This window comes from Lipotes vexillifer, unplaced genomic scaffold (genome assembly GCF_000442215.2).
Source record: "Lipotes vexillifer unplaced genomic scaffold, Lipotes_vexillifer_v1.1 scaffold870, whole genome shotgun sequence".
In the NCBI taxonomy this organism is placed as follows: Eukaryota; Metazoa; Chordata; class Mammalia; order Artiodactyla; family Lipotidae; genus Lipotes; species Lipotes vexillifer.
The window spans coordinates 227,677-247,948 of record NW_006771408.1 but is presented as its reverse complement, the minus strand read 5'-3'; the positions used below and the strand labels follow the sequence as shown (position 1 = coordinate 247,948).

Here is a 20,272-nt window from a genome sequence, read left to right as displayed (position 1 = left end):
CCCCCCCCCCCCCCAGTGCCCCACCCCTGTTCCCTTTGGTGGCCTAAGGGTTTCAGGCAGTTTGCTGTGACGTGTGATGTAAAACCCTTCTCTCCCCCATGGATCTTTTTCAGTAAGGCTGCCCTGCAAGTGACGCTCCTGGATGAGTGGATTGCTTTGGGGGGCCTTGCAGAAGGGTGGAGTTCTGTATCTGGTGGGGTGGGGGGGCCTGAGCTGCCCATATAGAAGCAGTGGTGAGAGGGTGGAGGACAGCTGTGTTACTCGGCAATCTAGTACCCCTCTCCCACTGCAGGCGAGGACGGTGCTGCCTCCTTCCCAGACCCGAGTGGATGTTCTCTTCCTGCAGGTCATTTCTGAGATGACAAGCTGTATCCCCAACCTGATCCCCCAGCCCACACACCCCCGCACAGACACGCATGCCCAGACTTGCACGCTCATAGCTACCTGGATGTCAATCTTCATAAGCACGCGGAGATGGTAAGAACGTATTGAAGACCCAGAACACAAGAGATAGTATTGGTGAAGCACCCACACCATGTTGGGTCTGATGTGCATGTTATAATTTAATCCTTGTGACATCCCTGTAGGGTGTATTTTTTGCCACAATCTACAGATGAGAAAACTGAGTTTCAGAGAGGTGGAGTAACTTGCTCAAAGCCACCCAGCTAGTAAGTCAGGATTCAAGCCCAGATCAGCCCAACTCTTTGACTACCCTGGACTCTCCCTCTGGGGCTTTCAAAGAGCCTGGGAAGCATGCAGGGTCCAGAAATCGGGGTTCTGGTCTCAGCTCTGCCACTCACTTGCTGTGTGGCTGAGATAAGTACCTTGCCCTCTCTGGTTTCCCCATGTGTAAAATGGGTGTGGACCGTTAGCCAATTTCTAATGCTTTTGCCCTCTCCACATGGATATGATTTCTGACCAACTGGAAAGGGGGACGACAGCGTAAAGAAAGAGAGAGAGACTGGTGTGACTTCCAAGGGGCAGTGGTGGCCGCTCACACTCCGGCAGAACCAACCCAGACACTAGCCTCCCTTGGAAGAGGCCTCTTTGCCCAGAAAAAAGGTGACAGGGGGAAGCTGGTAAACAGCGCCAAGCCTAGGAAGGCCGAAGTCCACAGGACCCAGATTCAGGCTGGCAGGAAGCTGGTTTGGAGCAGGCAGGGACACCTCCACCGAAACAATCTCTCGAAAGAGGTCTTTCTGGCTGGGCAATGTCACAGACAGAATGGGGATTTTGGAGTTAAGTCACACCTAACTTCAGATCCTGGCTTTGTCACTTACTAACTGTGTGACCTTGGTCAAGACATTAACACAACGCTGTAAATCAACTATATACTTCAAGAAAATTGAAAAAAAGAGAATCTGCCTTTTAACAAGATCCTGGTAAAAAGACTTGTATGTGTCTGAAAGTTTGAGATGCACTATTGTAAGGATTAAACTGGATAATAGCTGTATCATTTCTGACGCTAGGCAGGCAGTAAAAGGTAGCAAGTTTTGTTATTTCTAATGTCCTTTCCCCTTCATGCCAGACACAACTTCCCCATGAATTGTCCTGACCTCCCAGTAAGGCTGGGGTGGTCTTACCGCTAAAATCTATCGTGAGGGGCAGAAAATATCTCATTTATTCAATGCACAAATATTTATTGATCTCCTATGAGCAAGCGTATGGAACTACGTAACACCTACTGACATTTCTGGGGCTTCCTATGTGCCAGGCCCTGTGCTAAGTGCCTTCCATGGATGAACCCACTTAAACCTCCTACCAACCCCATGAGCCATGGGCCTTGGCTTAAAGGAGATTACAAATACCTAAAGCAGGCACTGGTAAACTTTTTCTGTAAAGGGACACATAGTCAATGTTTCTGGCTTTGCTGGCCATATGGTCTCTGTTGCAATTACTCAACTCTGCCCTTGTAGCCTGAGAACAGCCATGGGCAATATGTGAACAAATGAGTGTGGATGTGTTCCAATAAAGCTTTATTTATAGAAGCAGTTGGTAGGCCAGATTTGGCCTAACAGTTGCAATTTGGCCACCCCGGGCCGAGAGCATAATACACTGTACTGGGGAAAAGCTGTGTGGTTCAGAGTGGGGAGATGCTTTGCTCTTGACTGAGTGGCCGTCACCATGCCTTGTTCCAGGCCGGGCACAGAAGGCCTAGGGGTGCGAAACTAGGCCTGGCCCATGCCTTTATAGGGCTTACATTCTCATGAAGGAGATACAGCACAGATGAACATGTAATTACCAACCAGGATGAAATGCTGAGGAAGAAAGGGACCCATATGGCACCGTGCAGGCAAGTGACAGGCTAATGTCACCTGTAGATGGCCGATGTTGCCTGAGGGATCAGAGTATGTTGGGACTGTGTACATATATGAACCCATTGCTTTCATTTACAACTCCATGAAGTAAGTGCTGTAATTACCCCCATCACACACAGGCTAAAACTGAGGCTCAGAGAGGTTAAGCCTTCGCTCAAGGCCACCCAGCAAGGAAATGGAGGAGCTGGGTTTGTGAACCCAGGGATTCTGACTCTAGGCTCTGTGTGCCTAACCACTGCACCCCCGGCTCTCAGAGCATCCTCTGAACTCACATGGGCAACAGGGAGGGTTTCCCTGAGAGGGTGATGTTGGTGCCGAGATGGATGGATAAGAGAAGATAACTGGGCAGAATAGAGGCAGGGTGTTCTAGGGAGGATGTGGCATGAGCAAGGGCTGGGGGAAGCATGGCTTGTCTGGGGACTTGAAAGGGCTGATCACAAAGAGCTAGTGTGGGGCCTTGGGGAGCTCTAAGGAAGATGAGGCAGGCTGGGGCCAGGCCACACAGGAACTCACAGGTCGTCTTTAAAGAATCCGCCTGCCAATGCAGGAGACACGGGTTTGAGCCCTGGTCCGGGAAGCAACTAAGCCTGTGCCCCACAACTACTGAGCCTGCGCTCTAGAGCCCACGAGCCACAACTACTGAGCCCACGTGCCACGACTACTGAAGCCCGCATGCCTAGAGCCCGTGCTCCGCAACAAGAGAAGCCACCACAGTGAGAAGCCCACGCACTGCAACGAAGAGTAGCCCCCACTGGCCGCACCTAGAGAAAAGCCCGCACACAGCAACGAAGACCCCGTGCAGCCATAAATGAATAAATAAATAAATAAATAAATAAATTTATAAAGGCCTTAAAGCCGACAGGGCTGTCATGATCTGATATGCATTTTAATAAGCAAATGAATATGTCAATCCCAATCTCTCAATTTATCCACCTCCCTTACCCTCTGGAAACCATAAGTTTGTTCTCTACATCTGTAACTCTATTTCTGTTTTGCAGATAAGTTCATTTGTACCGTTTTTTTAGATTCCACATATACGCGATATCATATGATGTTTGTCTTTCTCTGACTTACTTCACTCAGTATTAGAATAGATAACTAGAATAGATAATAAGGACCTACTGTATAGAACAGGGAATTCTACTCAATACGCTGTAATGGCCTATATAGGAAAAGGATCTGAAAAAGAGTGGGTATATGTACATATATAACAGATTCACTTTGCTGTACGTCTGACACTAACACAACATTGTAAATCAACTGTACTCCAATAAAAATTTAAAAAAACAAACAAAGCAAATGAATTAAGAAGTGGTCCAGGGTAGCTACAGGGCACCAGGAGGAGGCTATTGCTGCTGACCAGGCGATGGTGGTACTTGCACCAGGTGGGTACGAAGAGTGTGGGCAGAGGTGGCTGGATCTGAGGGATGTTTAGGAGGTGAAGTGAAACGTAGTGATGAGTGGATGTGGGTGGGGGAGAGGGTGGCGTTGAGGATAACTTCTGGGTCTCGGGTTTGCTGGCTGGTTACAGCCGCTTACGAAACTGGGAGAGGATCAGTCCTAAGGGGGAGGGGAGGGAAATCAAGGTTTGGTTTGGGGCACGCGGAGTCTGAGGTGTTTGCAGGACGCACACGTGGAGTGTGGAGGGACAGTCGAATGTGTAAGATTGGGAAGTGGAGGTGCACTCTGGGCTGAAGCTGTAAACAGGGGCGTCACAGACACAGAGGTGAACACAGCAGAGCTTGAGCTTGGAAGAGTACAAGGGTTCACCTTGAGGCTTGGGGAGCCCCAGTGTTTAGTGGTGACACAAGTCATCCCACCCACTGCTCATACACTACAGCCAAATTCTGTAGACAAATCATCTCGTGATCCAGTGCCCTGTGGGCCTGGCACCTATGGTGTCCTGCTGTGGTGGGCACAGCTGGAGGACAGGCAGACAGCTGCACAAGGGGGCCCCGCTTCCTCACTCAGTCTGGCGGGGGTGGAGAGGTGGTCCCTGGGGGTGGGGAGAGGTGGGCAGACTTCCTCCTGGGGCCCACTCTTTGCCTGGCCCGTCCTGGGGCCTGAGTGTGGGCTTTCCCTTCTTTGGGTCTCAGGTCTGGCTCAGATGAGGTTGGACCAGATGATGCCTAAGGTCGCATCCATCCCTCGTGGTCCTGTGCCCCCCAGACCTCTGCTTAGGGACACTCAGCCGGGCTGGCCAGGTGCTGGTCATGCCTTTGATCAAAATAGTTGCCATGATCAGGTATTCAGAAGGCAGGCTCCTTATTTTCTGGGCATATTTAACTTTATGCCTGTTATTCCATTTGGAATTTGATCCATTCTAATGGGATGGAATCGCAGATGTGCTGGGGTTGGGAGGAGCTTCTGGGTTCTGGGGCATCTCTCGCCCTCTCCTTCTGAATGCTGTGAAAAGGGACAGACTGCTGTAAATGCATGCGAGAGTGAGTGTGAGAAAGTGTGAGTGTGAGAGAGAGAGTGATGGGAGAGAGAGGAGGGGAGGAGGGGAAAGGCAGGGGGAAGGAGAGAGGGAGGGAGGCAGAGCCGTCCAGAGTGGTGGTTAGGAGCGTGGGCTCCTGATATGGACCGCTTAGGGTCACATCCTGGTCCCCCCACTGGCTGTGTGGCCTCTGTGCCTCTCCTTTCTCATCTGTATAATGGGGACACCAACAATACCCACCTCCTAGGGGTGTTGTGAGATGAATGAAGATAACGTATCAAGTGTCAGGCCAGGCACACACATAGTCAAGTGTCCCATGAACGTTTGTGATATCTATTGACATAGGAAAGGGATTTTGGAGTCCGGCAAGCTTCCTCTGGGAGTACCACCTGTGCAGGTGCTGGATGCTTTCCCACTTCCTGTGGTCTCTGGTGTGGGTGATCAGCTGCATGAGCTCAGGAGAGACGGCCTGAGCGCATCTCACTTGCTGCATTGCCCGCCACCCCCCTGAGCCTCAGTGCTCTCCTCTGCGGCAGGGCAACGACCAGCACACCCAGCTCCCAGGGCAGCAATGAGGGGTGTTGAGTCAATGCATTTGAGGCTATTAGAACAGTGCCTGGTACCCACTAGCAACAGGAGATGTTAGTTCTCACACAGCAGAGCGTATTATCGCTGCTTCTCATGGGCCTGGGGTTACCTCCACTGATGTTTACTAAAGTGCAGCTTGCGGAGTCAGCGTGGTGGTAGCTGCATCCAGCACTTAAATAAATGAACCAGGACAGAAGAGAAACTGTCTCTGCGGGCGGAGGGTGCGAAGGGGAGGCGCCGTTCGAGAAGCATTCGCTCTGGTTGCATGGATGTGAGTTAATACGATTTATAGCTTAGATGTTCCCTGACTGCAGGGTGTGGTCACACCCACTGTGGTGATCTCTGGAAGGAATGTCCCTCACGACAGTTTTGCTGGAAGGGGCTTCAGGTCCGGGGCAGAGGACAGGAGCACGCAGCCTGGAAAACCATCACGGAGGCAGATGGCATCCCAGAAAGTGTGCTGGGCTGGGGTAAGTCACTTTCCCTCTCTGGATCTCAGTTTTTTCCTCATCTGTAAAATGGGAGGATGGGGCCGGGTGACCCTCGGGGCATGTCTATCTCCAGTATTTCCGGAGCTGCAAGTCTCCCTGAACTTCTAAACTCTAGTGGGAAGGAGGGGGTGGTGGACTTCCCTCAGTGCTCCCCTGGGGCAGCTGGGGAGCCCTAACAAAGCACCTCCCTAACCCTTGTCTCAGTGTATCCTCAGAGCCCCCTGAGGGACTGGTATTCATCGAGGCTCAGAGAAGTTGAGTAACTGATCCAAGACCACAGAGCTGAGCTCACCTTGGATTCAGGACCTTTCACTCAAAGTCCCAAGCTTAGACCTTGACTCCTGGTATCCCTCTCACCTCCCACCTAGGAACCTGCTGTGTGCCTGGTGGGACTGGCAGAGGGGAGTGGAGAAGGGGGAACAGGGAGGGGGGGGGTTCTCTGAGGCTGGGAAGGGTGGCTTTGGCTCAGCTTGAGACCCTCCATCCGCCTCAGTCCTCATTCTGGGGAGAGGGTGAACGTTCCAGGTGGCTCTAGCGAGGGTGGTTCCTCATTCATTCACTCAGCAAACAACTCCCGGGCCTGACTGGAGGCAGGCCCTGTGCTGGCCGCGGTGGGAGCAGACTCCCTATTTGCAGCTACTCCCTGCGGTGTCCTCAAGCTGTTCACCATCCAGTGGGAAAGAAGAGTCCGTAACAGAAATCGTAACATGCAGGCTGGAAAACAGAGCGGTCACCTCCCTGCAACCCAGCCTTCTCGACATTCCCAGCTTCAGAGAAAGGTAGCACTGTCCACTGTCTCCCAGCCAGGATGCCTAGATGTCATCTTGCGTCCTCTTTCTCTCACGTCCCCCAACGCAGGCTGTCAGTAACACCTGCTGGCCTCAGAACCCGCCCCCTTCTCATCTACCTCCTGGTCTGAGCACCTGTGTTTCCAGCCTGGATTCTGGCCGTTGCCTCCTACTGGTGTCTCTGTTTCTGCTGGGACCCCATAGTCAGTTCTACAGCAGAAGCAGAGCGGTGCTGTTAGCGTGGATGTCACTCCTCGCCTCTCTGCTCAGAACCTTTTCGTGCTCCAGTCTCAGAGTAAAGCCGACACCCACAAGTCCTGGCCTGGCTTCCCACCCACTGCTCACACCCTCTGCCTCGCTGCATGCCAGCCTCAGACACTTTGCACTGGCTGTTCCCTCTGCCTGGAACCCTCTTCTCAGGGCATCTGCAGGACCGGACACGCTCCCTCACTGCCTTCAGGTCTCTGTTCAAACGTTCCCTCCCCAGTGAGGACCTCTCTGACTACTGTACTGAAAACTCTCGCACTCCCTCTCTCCTTGATCTTTATCCTGCCTACTTTTCACTGTGTAACATACCGACAATAATGGCTAACGCCTCCTGAATGCTTACTGTGCTCTGGGCTGGAGGGAAGAGCTGTCTTATGCTGACTCACTCAAGCCTCATCACAACCCTGTGAACGTATGGATGAACATCCCATCGGGTGGAGTCTGAGTACCGGGGGAGTTAATTGAGAAGTGGCAGAGCTGGATTTGAACCCAGGCAGTGTGTGCTAAAGCCCGCCGTTACTTTCTCCTGTCTCCTACTGGTGGTAAAGTTCTGTAAATTTACCCCCAAATAATCCTCAAGGTCCTGCCTGCCTTGGCTGCTTTCCACCTCCCTTACAAATGGCCCCTCTGCCTCCCTTACAGGTGTCCGTTCCTGACCCACGGCTGCCCCCAGGGAACTCTCCTTCTGCCTGTTCTTGATCTCAGGGGGTCAGTGACTCTGGGAAGATGTCAGCTCCCAGTTCAAGCATAATCAGGTGAGATGTCTCCTGAGGGGGAGGAATAGGCCCTGTCCAGAGCCCTCCCTCCCTTCCCCATTCTGTCCACTTCTGGCTCTGGAAAAAGAGTAGTTGGCATGGCAAGGCCTTGATACTGCAGCTCTGGTGTGTGTGTGTGTGTGTGTGTGTGTGTGTGTGTGTGTGCGCATGAACGTGCGACCTATGGGGGCCAACCCCTCCCCTCACCCTGGGCAGAGTGTGTCAGGGACAGTAACCGTTGCTGGGAGAGCTTCACCCCACCCTGCAGTTAGGGGCCACACTACAGTGGATTTTGAGGTCTTGCACACAGTAGGTGCTTTTAAGACATGATTGTGGAAGGAAACTAAATTCTTCTGAAACTTCTTCCCCACACTCCAAACCACACTGGGACAGCTGGGAAATACCACTTCCCATCTCCTGGACACAACACACAGGCACACGCGCACACACGCACACACCATGAAGAGACCCATGCGCTCACAAGTAGACACATGCAAACACACAGGCACTTACATTTAGATTGATAGCTACTCACACGCATGGACATGCAGGCATCAGAAAACACGGAACACAGTACAGACTCATGCCCTTGTGCACAAGACACAGACACACCAACACACCCTGAGAGTCATAGGAAGTCACACCCTGGTCACCACTGCCTCTGTGCGTCACCAGCTTGAGGTAAGCAGCTTTGGTAAGGAGGGAGAGGGCAGGCACCACACACCGCAGACCCAGCAGCTGGCCCCACAGAGCTGCTTGGGAAGAACAGGCTGGTCACCATTCCTTTGTGGGTAAGGTAGCAATAGGCGGGCAAGGCTTGTATCGGCCACATCTTCTTGGGGCCAGAGGTCCAGTGGCCCAGAGTGATGACTGGGACCGGCTACAGCTGTTCCTCCCTGGACTCTGCAGGTCAGGAGAAGCTGTGGACCTCCTCAAATACTCATGGAGACTGGGGAGTAAGAGCATGCATGCATTCATTCAGTCATTCATTTGTCCCATCAGATGTTAATTTGGCGCCTTCCTTCTGCCCCATCCTCCAAGAGGCACTGGACTTGCCTGAAGCTTGGCCTGCTGGCTTGAGAGCAAGTGAGCCCCACTTTCTCTGCCAGCCCAGGAGATAAGCTCTGTGCTCCTGGTCAGCCACGCCCTCCTAGCATTCTCCCTCCTCCCTCTCTGCTCCAGATCCTGCATCCAGCTGGTGGATCGTGGATGGCGGCGGTTAACCAGGCCCCCTCGCTGGCCACCCCTCCTCACCTTCCTCCCCGGGGCCTCCTCCTCTGCCTCTAAGCCTTGGAGTCTGAGGCTCAGTTCCTGCACCTCTTCTCTCTCTGCACCACTCCCTTGGGGCCTTCATCGAGTCTCACGGCTCTAAATATCATCCCCATGCTGACAGCTCTTAGACTCCTGTCTAGGGCCAGGACACCTCCCCATGGGCCTCTGTAACTTAATGTGGCCGATACTGAGCTTCCATCCTTCCCCATCCCAACCTGCTCCCTCCACGGACACAAACCTTGGAGTCATCCTTGATTCCTTCCTGTCCCTGGGAATCCACATGCCGCCTTTCAGAAAATCCTGTATGCATACCCTTGGGAATACTTTCAGGCTCTGACCCCTTCCCACCTCCTTCACTGCCACCACCTTGGTTCAACCTGCTGTCATCTCTTGCCTGGATGATTGTAACAGGTTCCTTGCTTTTTGCTTCTTTCCTTCACCAGAATGTAACCCTCACAAAGGCTCTGACTTTCTTTGTTTTGTTCACCTTTGGGTCCCCATTCCATCAACAGTGTCCTGTACATGGTGAGTGGTAGTGAGTGTCTCCTGAGTGAACGAATGAATGAATGAATGCTTCTAGAGTCCAAGTCTCTGCATTGGTGCCACCTTCCTTAGGGAACGCTTCTGGAATGATCGCCTCCAGTCTGGGTTGGGGCCAGGCTCCCTCAGCACCCCACACTGCCTTCTATCCCTGCCTGAGGCGTTTATGTTAGGCTCATGAGTCTGTCCAGCCTTCGTGGCAGGTGTGCTGTAGGTTTAACAGACCAGAACCGGAAGCTGACTCAGGCCCCGCCCACCCAGGTGCAGCTCCACTCACCTCCCTGGGCCAAAGGCACGCCCCGTCTCCAGGAGAAGCTCCGCCCACCTCGCTGGGCCCCAGCTTTGCCCATCTCATTGGGCCAGGGATCCTCCTAGAAGAACGACCTCTGTCTTCTAGCTTCTCTAGCCAATCAGGTTAGAGCTTAATGGAGGATGATGGGAACTCACATCTTCCAGCTTTAAAAAGTCACTTTTGTTGTCTAGCCCCAGACTGGCATATTACAGATCAAGGGTCAGCAAACTCTGCCAGATGAGGCCTGCTGCCTGTTTTTGTAAATGAAGTTAAGTTTCAATGGAGCAAGCACAGCCGTGCTCATGTGCTTCTGTATTTGCTTTTGTGCTGCAAGGTCAGCTATGAGTAGTTGGGACAGAGGCTGTATGGCCCACAAAGCCTGGAATATTTACTATCTGTCCCTTTACAGAAAAAGTTTGCCAATCTCTGTTACAGATGCTCAAAAAATATGGTTGGATTAAGTCAATTCAAGTCAGACCCTCGGAAACCTGCACTGCTAACGTACGTTCAAGTCTTCTGTCCAGAGACACCAAAATGAACCAAACACTCTAAGCAATTCTCTCTTTAAAATTAGGGAAATGGAGGTATAGGATAGGTAGGAATAGCCACTGAAGAATCCTATATCTTTCTTTTATTTAACAAATAGCATGTATTGAGAACCTACTATATTCCAAGAGCTGTTCTAGACAGAGCAAAGAATGAGACATGGGTCCTGTCCCAACAAGCGCTTGGCATCTGGCTGATAAAGCATCACACCCTCACTGTGTTCAGTCAGTGCAGCTTTGGGTGCTGGCTCTGCTGTGCCCCTCCTTCCACCTCTGCCCTCGGGTGTGTCTCTGCCGGCCCCTGCATCCCAAGTCCAGCTGTTCTCAGAGGGTCCTCCCGCCAGGCTGTGCTCTACCTGCAGCCACGGACTGTGTCTCATTCATTCCTCTGGATCTCCACAGCGCTGAGTACGGCCTCTGGCATACAGAAGGTGCTCAATCTGCCTTTATGCCACCACCAGGCTCCTTTGAGAGCCCCAGACCTGGTAATGGGGATGACGACCAAATGACCCTTTAGGAATTCCATCTAAGAGCAGCATCTTGCAGGAATTCATAAAGGGAAGGGATGAGCTTTGTAAGATATTCCCCCCTTTAAAAAGAAGGCTGTAAATGCCTGAGAGCCTGGAGCAGGGCTTTCAACCACCTCTGCTCGGGGCCAGGCATCGAGGACCCTTAGCCCCTCTCCTGGAAATCCTTTTCTCCCGGAACATTTTGCCTTGTTAGTTTTTGCTGATTCTTGAGAGATTTCCTTTGGGTCTCAAAATACTTTCTCTTGATAATATGTCTCAGGTGGATTTAAGATCACAGCTATTACATCAGGATTTAACTTTGACTTGCCTTTGTGGGGAAAGAAAAAAAATCTCATTGTTTCAGTAGAAGTTCCAGTCTGGCACTGCCTGGTAAGTTTCTTCATTGGGTTATTCAAGAAATAGCTACTGAGTGCTTTTTACGTGCTGGGCACTGGGCTGGGAATACAATCATGAACGAGATAGGTAGAGTCTATCAGAGTCCTAGTGGAGTTGGCAGCACTGCGAGGGAGCTGATTGCTCAAATAGACAAGGACCCCACAGCGTGATAAAGGTGCTAGGCTCTGGGAACCCATTCAAGGGCATGGAGGACTTCTTGGAGGAGGTGATGTTTCAGCTGAAACCTGGAAGATGAGTAGGAACTTTCCGACAAAGAGGGGAGAGAAGGGCGTTGCAGGCAGAGGGAAACAGCATGCATGAAGGTTTGGCCACTGGGCAGGAGGGGAGCAGGGAGGCTCAGCTTTTTCCTGCCCTCTGTGGTGACAGGGACCTCTAGATAGTCCTGGCCTTTGACTCTCGAAGGATAGAAGGGCAGGACCCACCACGAGGAAGGAGATAAAAAAAATTGCATGCACTCACGGAGGAAATATTCTGCTGTGTCAGCTTCGTAATCTGCATCCTCTGGGAAGTGATCGATTTGCTTGCAGAGACCTTTGAAGTTCCCTGGAAAACAAGGGAAGAAAGAGCTCGTAAGACATCCTAGGCTCCGGGGATTCAGAGCCCACCGGCCTCTTCCAGACTTCTCGCTCTTCTGAAGCTGGCTCAGCCCTCTCCCTCATCCCCGGAGGAAGATATCGCTTTGTCTGTTTGGACATCTGTCTGGTGAATCAAAACACACACACCCGCGGTGCTGTGGAGAGGATCTAAGGCTTAAGACTTCAAAACCCAGCCTTCCATCTCTGCATCGAGGCTTCTGAGGATTAGCTGAGGCGTGGCGGGCAGTGGAGGTTTGAATCTGTGCTGGGGACTGCCACGGAGGAAGCTGGTGAATGTCAATACACCTGCCTCTGCGCCCCAGCCCGGCTGGGAGTCACCTCGTGTCTTACACGCAAGAAAGCAGATCGCTTTCCAAAGAAGGCCGACCCCAGACGGAGCTGGAGAGCATTCCCACAGACCTTTAGATGGGCTTGCAAAGCATTTTCTCACTGGCAGTTACATAGAATTCACTATACAGAGCCCCTGAAAGTTCTGAAATACCCCTAGCGTTGAGCCCCCCAAGGGGGCTGGGCCCTCTGCCAGGCTCTTGGACTAGGACCCAACCTGTGAGAGGGGTATTAGCATCCCCATTTCACAGATGAAGAAACTGAATCTCAGGGAGGCTAAACGACTGAATAAGTACCAGGAAATGATGGAATAAGAGGGCTCAAACAAAGACCTTTCGGTTCTAAAAATTTCCTTGGTGATTGCTGAGAAAGTGAGAGCTGGCTCAGATGAAAACCCCTAGTCCAGTGTCCAGCGGGCCCCCAGCAGTGATCACTAAATGAATGAGTGAACTATTGAATGCGATCTTCATAAAAACTCATGTGGAGACTAGAATTACAAGCACGGCCGCTTCATGACAGCAGAGACTTTGTCTGTTTTATTCATGTTGTATTCCCAACACCAGCATAGGCACTATGGATGTTGCTTAACTTTCTCTGAATGACTGAACCCTCGAACCTGTGCGGGGAGATATGGCAACAGCGGGTGAGAGGCAGGCTTTGCGGCTGGACTGCCCGGGCCTTGGGTCTAGCTCAGCTTCACGAAGACCCCTCAGTTTTCTCAGAGGAAAGTGGAGATCAGAGCAATTCTTCCTTCACAATTGTCATGGGGATTACATGAGTTGACATGTCTAAAGCGCTCAGAGCAGTACCTGGCACGTTAGTAAATGTGCTGGGGGTATTGACGTGAGAGAGATATGAACCTTGACTACATTTAGCCCCTGACATTCAGGATTTTCCTGTGATGGTAGCTAATGTAACCTAATTAATACAGTCCCCAATACGTGTTAGCAATTTCTTTTCTTATTACAGGATATTGAATATAGTTCCATGTGCTATATAGACCTTGTTGTTCATCCATTCTATATATAATAGTTTGCATCTGCTAATTCCATCCCTCCCCCATACACCCTCCCCCTTGGCAACCACAAATCTGTTCTCTATGTCTGTGAGTCTCTTTCTACTTTGTGGATAAGTTCATTTATGTGATATTTTAGATTCCACATATAAGTGATATCATATGGTATTTGGCTTTCTTTTTGACTTCCTTCACTTAGTATGATAATCTCTCGGTCCATCCACGTTGCTGCAAATGGCATTATTTCATTCTTTTTTATGGCTGAGTAGTATTCCATTGTATAAAGAAGTTTTATTATTATTATTTTCAATTTTATTTATTTATTTATTTTTGGCTGCGTTGGGTCTTCGTTGCTGCGTGCAGGCTTTCTCTAGTTGCGGCGAGCAGGGGCTACTCTTCGTTGCAGTGCGCGGGCTTCTCATTGTGGTGGCTTCTCTTGTTGCGGAGCACGGGCTCTAGGTGTGCGGGCTTCAGTAGCTGTGGCTCGTGGGCTCAGTAGTTGTGGCTCACGGGGTTAGTTGCTCCATGGCATGTGGGATCTTCCTGGACCAGGGCTCGAACCCATGTTCCCTGCATTGGCAGGCGGATTCTTAACCACTGCGCCTCCGGGGAAGTTCCTCTCCGGAGTGCCCGAAAACCACAGACATCCCATTTTCAGGAACGACTTCCAGCCCGCTGGCGCGGAGCTTAACGCTCCTGCCCTCACCCGAAGGAACAATTTCTTTTCTTATAGGATCCTGAGCCTTCGTAGCCCATGGAGTAGGTTTTATCATGTACTATAGAAATTATTTAGGAATTTTAAGGCATTAGTACACAGACCTGTGTATATCACATATAGCTGTACACATAGGATACAGGTGTGCTTATATAACTATTTTAGGTATTTCTTGCTGTTATTATGTTATGTAGGTAATTCTATACTACATATTACAGAGAAGATGGTTGATCCTTACTCTCCAACCCCCCCTTAACTGTCTCTGTACCAAATTCGCTTCCTTTCCCAACTTTTGCAAGAAAAACAATTCCCCAGAGCATGACGGAACTTCGGGTAGCTTCACTGCAGCTTTGTAGGATCCGAAGAGCACAGCGTTTCACTCCAGATGCTCCCATCAGGGCAGGCGTCTTCTAAGTGTGGTGGGCAGTCTCTTCTCTTGCTCAGCACCCTCCCCACCCCATACCTTGCTGTCTCCCCCTCCTCTGTTGTCCTGATCACGTCCCACGCTGCTCTCGGCATCTTGCTGCATTAACCGGAGGCCTCCCGCGCCCCCTACTAGCTCACCCTCCATCCGGCCACACACTCCTCTCTCCTGAGAAGAGTCTTTGTACCCGCTGCTAAGAGGATAACATAGCCTCCCCATTGTTAAAAGTACAAATCAGTGTATTTACAAAGCACTTTGCAGAGCACTTTCATTTTCTCTCAATTCAGTCCGACAAATATTTCGTCAGGCCAGCTTGGTGCCAGGCATCTTTACAAGGAATCCGTACGGGAGGGGAGGTGTGGAGAACGGTACTGACGTGCCCCGAGGCTCCTAAAAAATTGGGGGCAGTGTTCAACCCCCAAGCAAGGGATCACAGGTGGTGCCTCCGCGTCTCTCTTCTAAGGGCCCCACCCTTCAGGCTGGTGGACCACACCTGCACCTTCTCCCCACGCAGCCTGGCTGTCCCGCTGCCCCATCCCGTGCCCCGCTGCCCCATCCCGTGCCTCCGTCAGCCTTGGGCCGTTGGGTCCCAGCATGGTGCCTAGCTCAGGAGAAGCACTCCAGAGATGCTTGTTGAGAGGTTGCGTCAAATAATCAGCAGCCAGACCTCTCCGGGGAGGTCCGGACCTGGGAATCCAGCTGCTTGTTTGATGTCTCCTGGTGGATGTTTTAAAAGCACCGTACACTCAGCAGGTCCAGACTGGAACTCATAGTCTGTCCCTCAAGCCTGGTCTTCTGGTGGCACCAACTAGGTCAGCCAAAGCCTCTCCATCGCTCCCTTGTGAAAACTGAGCCTAGCCATCATCGCCAACATCTCCTCCTATTCCCTGCAGGCTCCATTCATCACGACATCCTGTCTGTATTAGCTCTCAGTATCTCTCAAACCCATCAATTTCTTTCCAACGATAGTGACACCCACTGCCAGATGGGTGCTTGCTTCCCTGGATGCCTGCGGTAGCCTCCCCACTGGTCATTTTGTACCCACTGTTATCCGTCTCTACAGAGTAATCATAGTGAACCTTTGAAAATGCAAATCTGTTCAAGCCACATCCAGTTTGAAACACTCAACAGCTTCTCGATGCTCTTAGGGAAAAGCTCAACATCTTCAAGAGGGTCTGACCCGGACTTCTGTCTGGTCTCACCTCCCTCTTGGTGCATGTGTCATCTCTGCTGTTCTTCCTGCCATGCTTGCTCCTACCACAGGGCCTTTGCACACGCTGGTCTACCTTCCTGTGCCCCCATCATATCCTTTGTTGTCCCTCTCTCAACCTTCTTTGGCCCTCCTGCACTGTGCTAGTGGGGTGTCTGCCACTATGCTGGCTGCTCTCTGTTGGGGGGAGGTGTTAAGGCATGAATGATGCTGGTGGGAATGTTCTGGTAGAGAGGGAAGAATTGATAACCCAGGGAGGGGATGGGGCAATGCAGGAGCAATGTGAGAGGGGATGAGGCCTGGGACACAAGTGCAAGTTTGGCCTTGTATGGACGATGGTGTGTCCACCGCACCGGGAGGGAAGGGGCATCTGTGGATACAGATGCAGGGGATGAGTAGGCATGGTGGGAGCTTGTGACACTTCTCTTCTGGTTGCTTTTCTTGATGAAATGGGAAGCATGCTCATCAACTGAGAATGATGAAGGGGAGGAAGGGCTGGAGATGTAAGGTGAGGGTCAAGGGATGGTGGCGGGAGTGAGCTGGAAGGGCTGGGCATGGGAGTCAGAGAGCAGATGCAAAAGACTGAGATTGTGGAAGGGGTGTGGTTATTGATAACGTCAGGGTCAATGATAAGACCATGAACCGGGTGGCTCAAGTCACGTGGAGGTAGGGATGCCACTCAAAGTATTTAGCAAAGCTCATACAAATTAATATACAAGACAAAACGAAATAACTTTTGTACATAAAACAAAACTAAATGTTTGCTTTTATTTCCTATATATATCAATTACATATTATAAAACTGCTTACCAAGTTAAATGTTGACATGCAAATGATTCATCAAATTATTGCAATAAACCCCAAATCAGTGGCTGGTTTTTAGAAATTATTGGTGTGGTCTTTTGATGATGAGGCTCTTACAAACTAATTGATGGCCCTGTCTGGACCGAGATTTGACACAGGGAGCCACACCAGATGCTTCTGGCCCTTCTCTGTTAGAGGAAGAGTCATCCTGTCTCTGTGATACAGAATTTTCTCCTAACCTGCCTGATGCAGTTCAGTTGAGGACTTCTCTGAGAAAACAGCCCTCTGTCCTGGAAAGTGGCAGAGCTGGGAGTGGCGGGGTGGGCGTGGTGGTGGAGGTGAGGAGGACGGAATCCTCAAGAGGCAGTGCTCTTGCGGGCAGTGGGGTGAGCACAGCCCGGTCCTGCCACTCAGGACCCTTCGAAGGTTCTGTTCTTCTTGGGTCCTTGCACACCCCCTGCAGAGCCAGATGTACCTGGGCCTGTACAGGCACAGAACTCACCCTCCATCCATCCTTGGGGAGTGGGGAGAGGCCATGGGCCTCAGTCCCAGCCCCTTCCTTCTCTGCCTGTCACAACCCTGCTCAGCCCTCTTCCCCATACTTGGTGGGGCTGATTGATGCTATGGGGTTTCAGTATTAAACAAGCAATGATGCAGGACTTGTAAGGGCTGGCTGAGCGAGGGGGCGAGGACCCTCTGCCTGCTTGTGAAATCTCCCAGAGGACCACAGAAGTAACACTAGGGAATGAGGTAGCAGCAAGGGGTAAACGTCTCAAAGAATGGGTGGGGGGAATGCCCGGGAGGCAAAGAACAGAGGCGAGGGGGAGTCAGGGTAGAGAAGGCTGGGACGAATTTCAGGGAGAAAAGGATTTTAGGAGAGAGGCCGGGAGATGGAAACAGCAGGGAGGGTCCCACCACCCCCAGGCCCAGGGCTGTGGGTGATAAAACGCCCCCGTGTCGGGGATGGCAGGGGGTGGTGTCCTCAGGGGAGGACAGGTTTCCATCAGCGCAAGAAGAGAAGAGATTGAGAACATGGGGGATTTTGCCGACATCAGGACAAAATTCCAGAAATCCCAGAGCAAGGATTTGTGGGGCTGGGGGAGTTGGAGATTGGGTCAGAACTCTGAGGGATGAATGGTTGGTAGTGAGGAAAGACCCAGATAACCTGGAACTCAGGCTATGGCAGGATTGGTCCCAATGGTCTCTGAGGTTGATGGTGATGATGAGGCTGTGAGTGTCAGCTGGAAGCATAAGGGGTCTCCAGGAGCACTTGGGGCTCTGTGGCCCAGGACTCAGTCTGACTAAGGTGGTGCTGAGGCTCATGAAGGGGTGGTGCTACCAGTAGCACCCCATCACTTTTGGTGGAATTTAAGTTTGGTAGAACACCTGTGTCGGCAGACATTACTACCGACAGCGAAGAGGGGCGTCATCTTGTTTTCCTGGTGCCAGCCTAGAGTTCTGCTGTATTTGTTTCTGGTTGGTGGTCATCAAGCTCAGGAGCTGCCACAGCTTCAGATGGATAGATGGATCCAGGCGCTCAAAAATCTGGTGTCTCTCACCATCTCTGATCATCCTTTTCTCTCCCCAGGGTAGACACTAAGGGCTGACTAAGTGCTTGGGCCTGGTGCGGTGGAGGGAAACCTGACCTGATTCTTGCGCTTCAGGGGCACGCAGTCTCGGGGGAAAGACAGAAAGCACAGAATTTATTAGCATGTAATGTCTCACGTCGTATATTACAGGGATGTATAAGGCCTCATGGGAGCATAGTTGTTCAGCTGACATTTATGTAGCACCAACTGTATGCCATGCTTGTGCGATCTGCTGAGGACACAAAGGAAAAAAATATACTTTCTCCCACAGAGCATGCCATCTATGGGAGACAGAGAACAGAGGCTGTGGGGTAGCAGGATGTGTGTTGTGACAAAGCAGGGCGTGTCTGGGAGCACACAGAGGGCTGCAGATCCAGGTGTGCGAGTGTGCAGGTGTTGACACAGGCCTCCTGACTTGGAAGGTGGAGGAGTTAGCCAGGTGAAGCAGGTAGGTGGGGATGTGTGTGTGTGTGTGTGTGTGTGTGTGTGTGTGTGTGTGTGTGTGTTGGGGCACGTGAGGAAGTGCTGGAGGATGACAAGGGATTCTAGGACGAAGGCCAGCAAGAGCAAAGTCAGGGACCTGCTGGGCACACAGGAGGGAGCAGAGTGTCTCAGGGGTCAGGCAGGTCCTCCAGGGCAGAGTTGTGGGTAACAGGGAAGCCTGGAAGCAGCGGTGTGCTGGAGCCGGCTTACATCAGGGGAGCTGGTTGTTAGTGTCTCTTCCTAACTCACACGAGTAGCTTGAAATCAGCCATGGTGGTAGTATTTGCACCACGGGAATCGGCACACACTACAAATCAAGGTCCCCTTTCCCTGCCCAGAGAGCCAGCTGTTAAACGTTTACCAGGACACCCTTGCATGAAGGGCAATCCAGTATGAGGGCTTGGCTGGTGCAAAGACGTGACATCTTCGTGGGATTGGAGATTTACAGAAAGATTGGTCCCATTGAGAGGGCTGGATGGGCCAGTGTGAGGACAGGAGATGGCTGGGGAGGGGCAGGGGCCAGGTCCCACAGGGGCTTGTGGTCCAGGCTGAGCTGAGGAGGGGGTATCTCAGCGTCCACTCCCCCTACAAGCATTGGCTTTGAGCTTTTGGAGGATGAAGAGGTGGGGGGACTCTCCCACCGTGAACTGTATAAAGGATTATTCTAATCACCGTGAAATCTCTACCGAACCTCCACCCCAGAAGGACCAGCGATGCCACGTCAACCCCAGAGCCCAGGGACTTCAGGCCAAGCTGAGGTGGGAAGGCCAAGGGCTGTGCCCGAGGCAGCTACAACTCTGCCTCCAGGAATTTCCCACTTCAGACTGAAAATTTCAGCTTGCAGGTATTAAGTAGTTTAAAAGGAGGTTTCATCAGCTTTGTAAAAAGCACATTAATATCTCACAGCACCAACTGCTGTCTCATTTATTTGAGATGCAATAAGCTCTTCATAAACCTGGTCATTAAGGGTTGAACAGACACTGTTTTATTTTCCACATATTCACGAGAGTCTGAAACAGCAGCTCGGAGCCGGGAGGGTGCACGGAGAGGAGATCGGCTAAGCAATTTTTTAAGTGAATCAAAGGAAGGGTTTGGTGGGAGCTGCTTGTGCTGTGTTTTGGACCTTTCCTGCTCCTGGCTGTTTGCTTTGCTGGCAGGGCCCTCCCTGACCGCAGGGATTAAGGAGACCTTGGGGCAGGTGGGCGAGGCCTGGCTCGTCCCTCTCGGGAACACCAGGCGCCAAACAGCGCTGGCACGGCCTGCTGCTGGAAGGTGTGAAACAGCAGCCTTTGTGCCTTCCATAAGTTCACTCGTTCCCCGTTCATTCATTCACTGAATTGTTTTGAATGCCTGCTATGTGCTAGGTCCCGTGCAGGCACTGGGCCGGGTTAAGCGGGGTAAGAAGGCTGTTCTGTCTGCCTGCCTTCCTCGATTCTACCCTATCTTGTGCCCTGAACTCTCACCTTCCAGAAGCCCTGGGCACAGCACTGAGCACTTGCCCACACAACCTCTGGGAGTATATCCTGTCCTGATTCTCGTCAGCTGCTTCTTTAGTCCTTTCAGTGTGATGTGGGGGAGAGATTGGACCCCAGACTCAGAGAGTTCCAGCTTCTAAGCCTGGCTCTGCTAGCTATTAGCTGTGTGGCCCTGAGCAAGCCATGTGACCTCCCTGTGCCTGTTTCCTTAGCTGTCAAAGGGGGATATTAATCTCTGCCCCGTGGGGAGATTCTGAGGACTCAAGGAGATAACAGAAGTGAAGGCCCCTTGTGCAGTTCCTAACCCAGAGCAGGCACTCAACAAATGTGATCCTTCTTTCTCTTTCTTCTTCAAATGATGCCTCTTTCAGGAAGCCTTTCTTGATTGCCCTTAGTTAGAAAAACTCTTTCC

At 51.6% G+C, this 20,272-nt stretch overlaps 1 protein-coding gene across 1 annotated transcript in view; it reads right to left on the bottom strand.

Moving 5' to 3' along the window:
- CACNG2 (calcium voltage-gated channel auxiliary subunit gamma 2) overlaps positions 1–20,272 on the bottom strand; it is a 120,709-nt gene that overhangs the window by 3,796 nt on the left and 96,641 nt on the right. Inside the window, exon 2 of the mRNA XM_007446733.1 lies at positions 11,682–11,765. Coding sequence (XP_007446795.1) covers positions 11,682–11,765 — 84 coding nt within the window. The remainder of the gene's footprint in view (positions 1–11,681; positions 11,766–20,272) is intronic.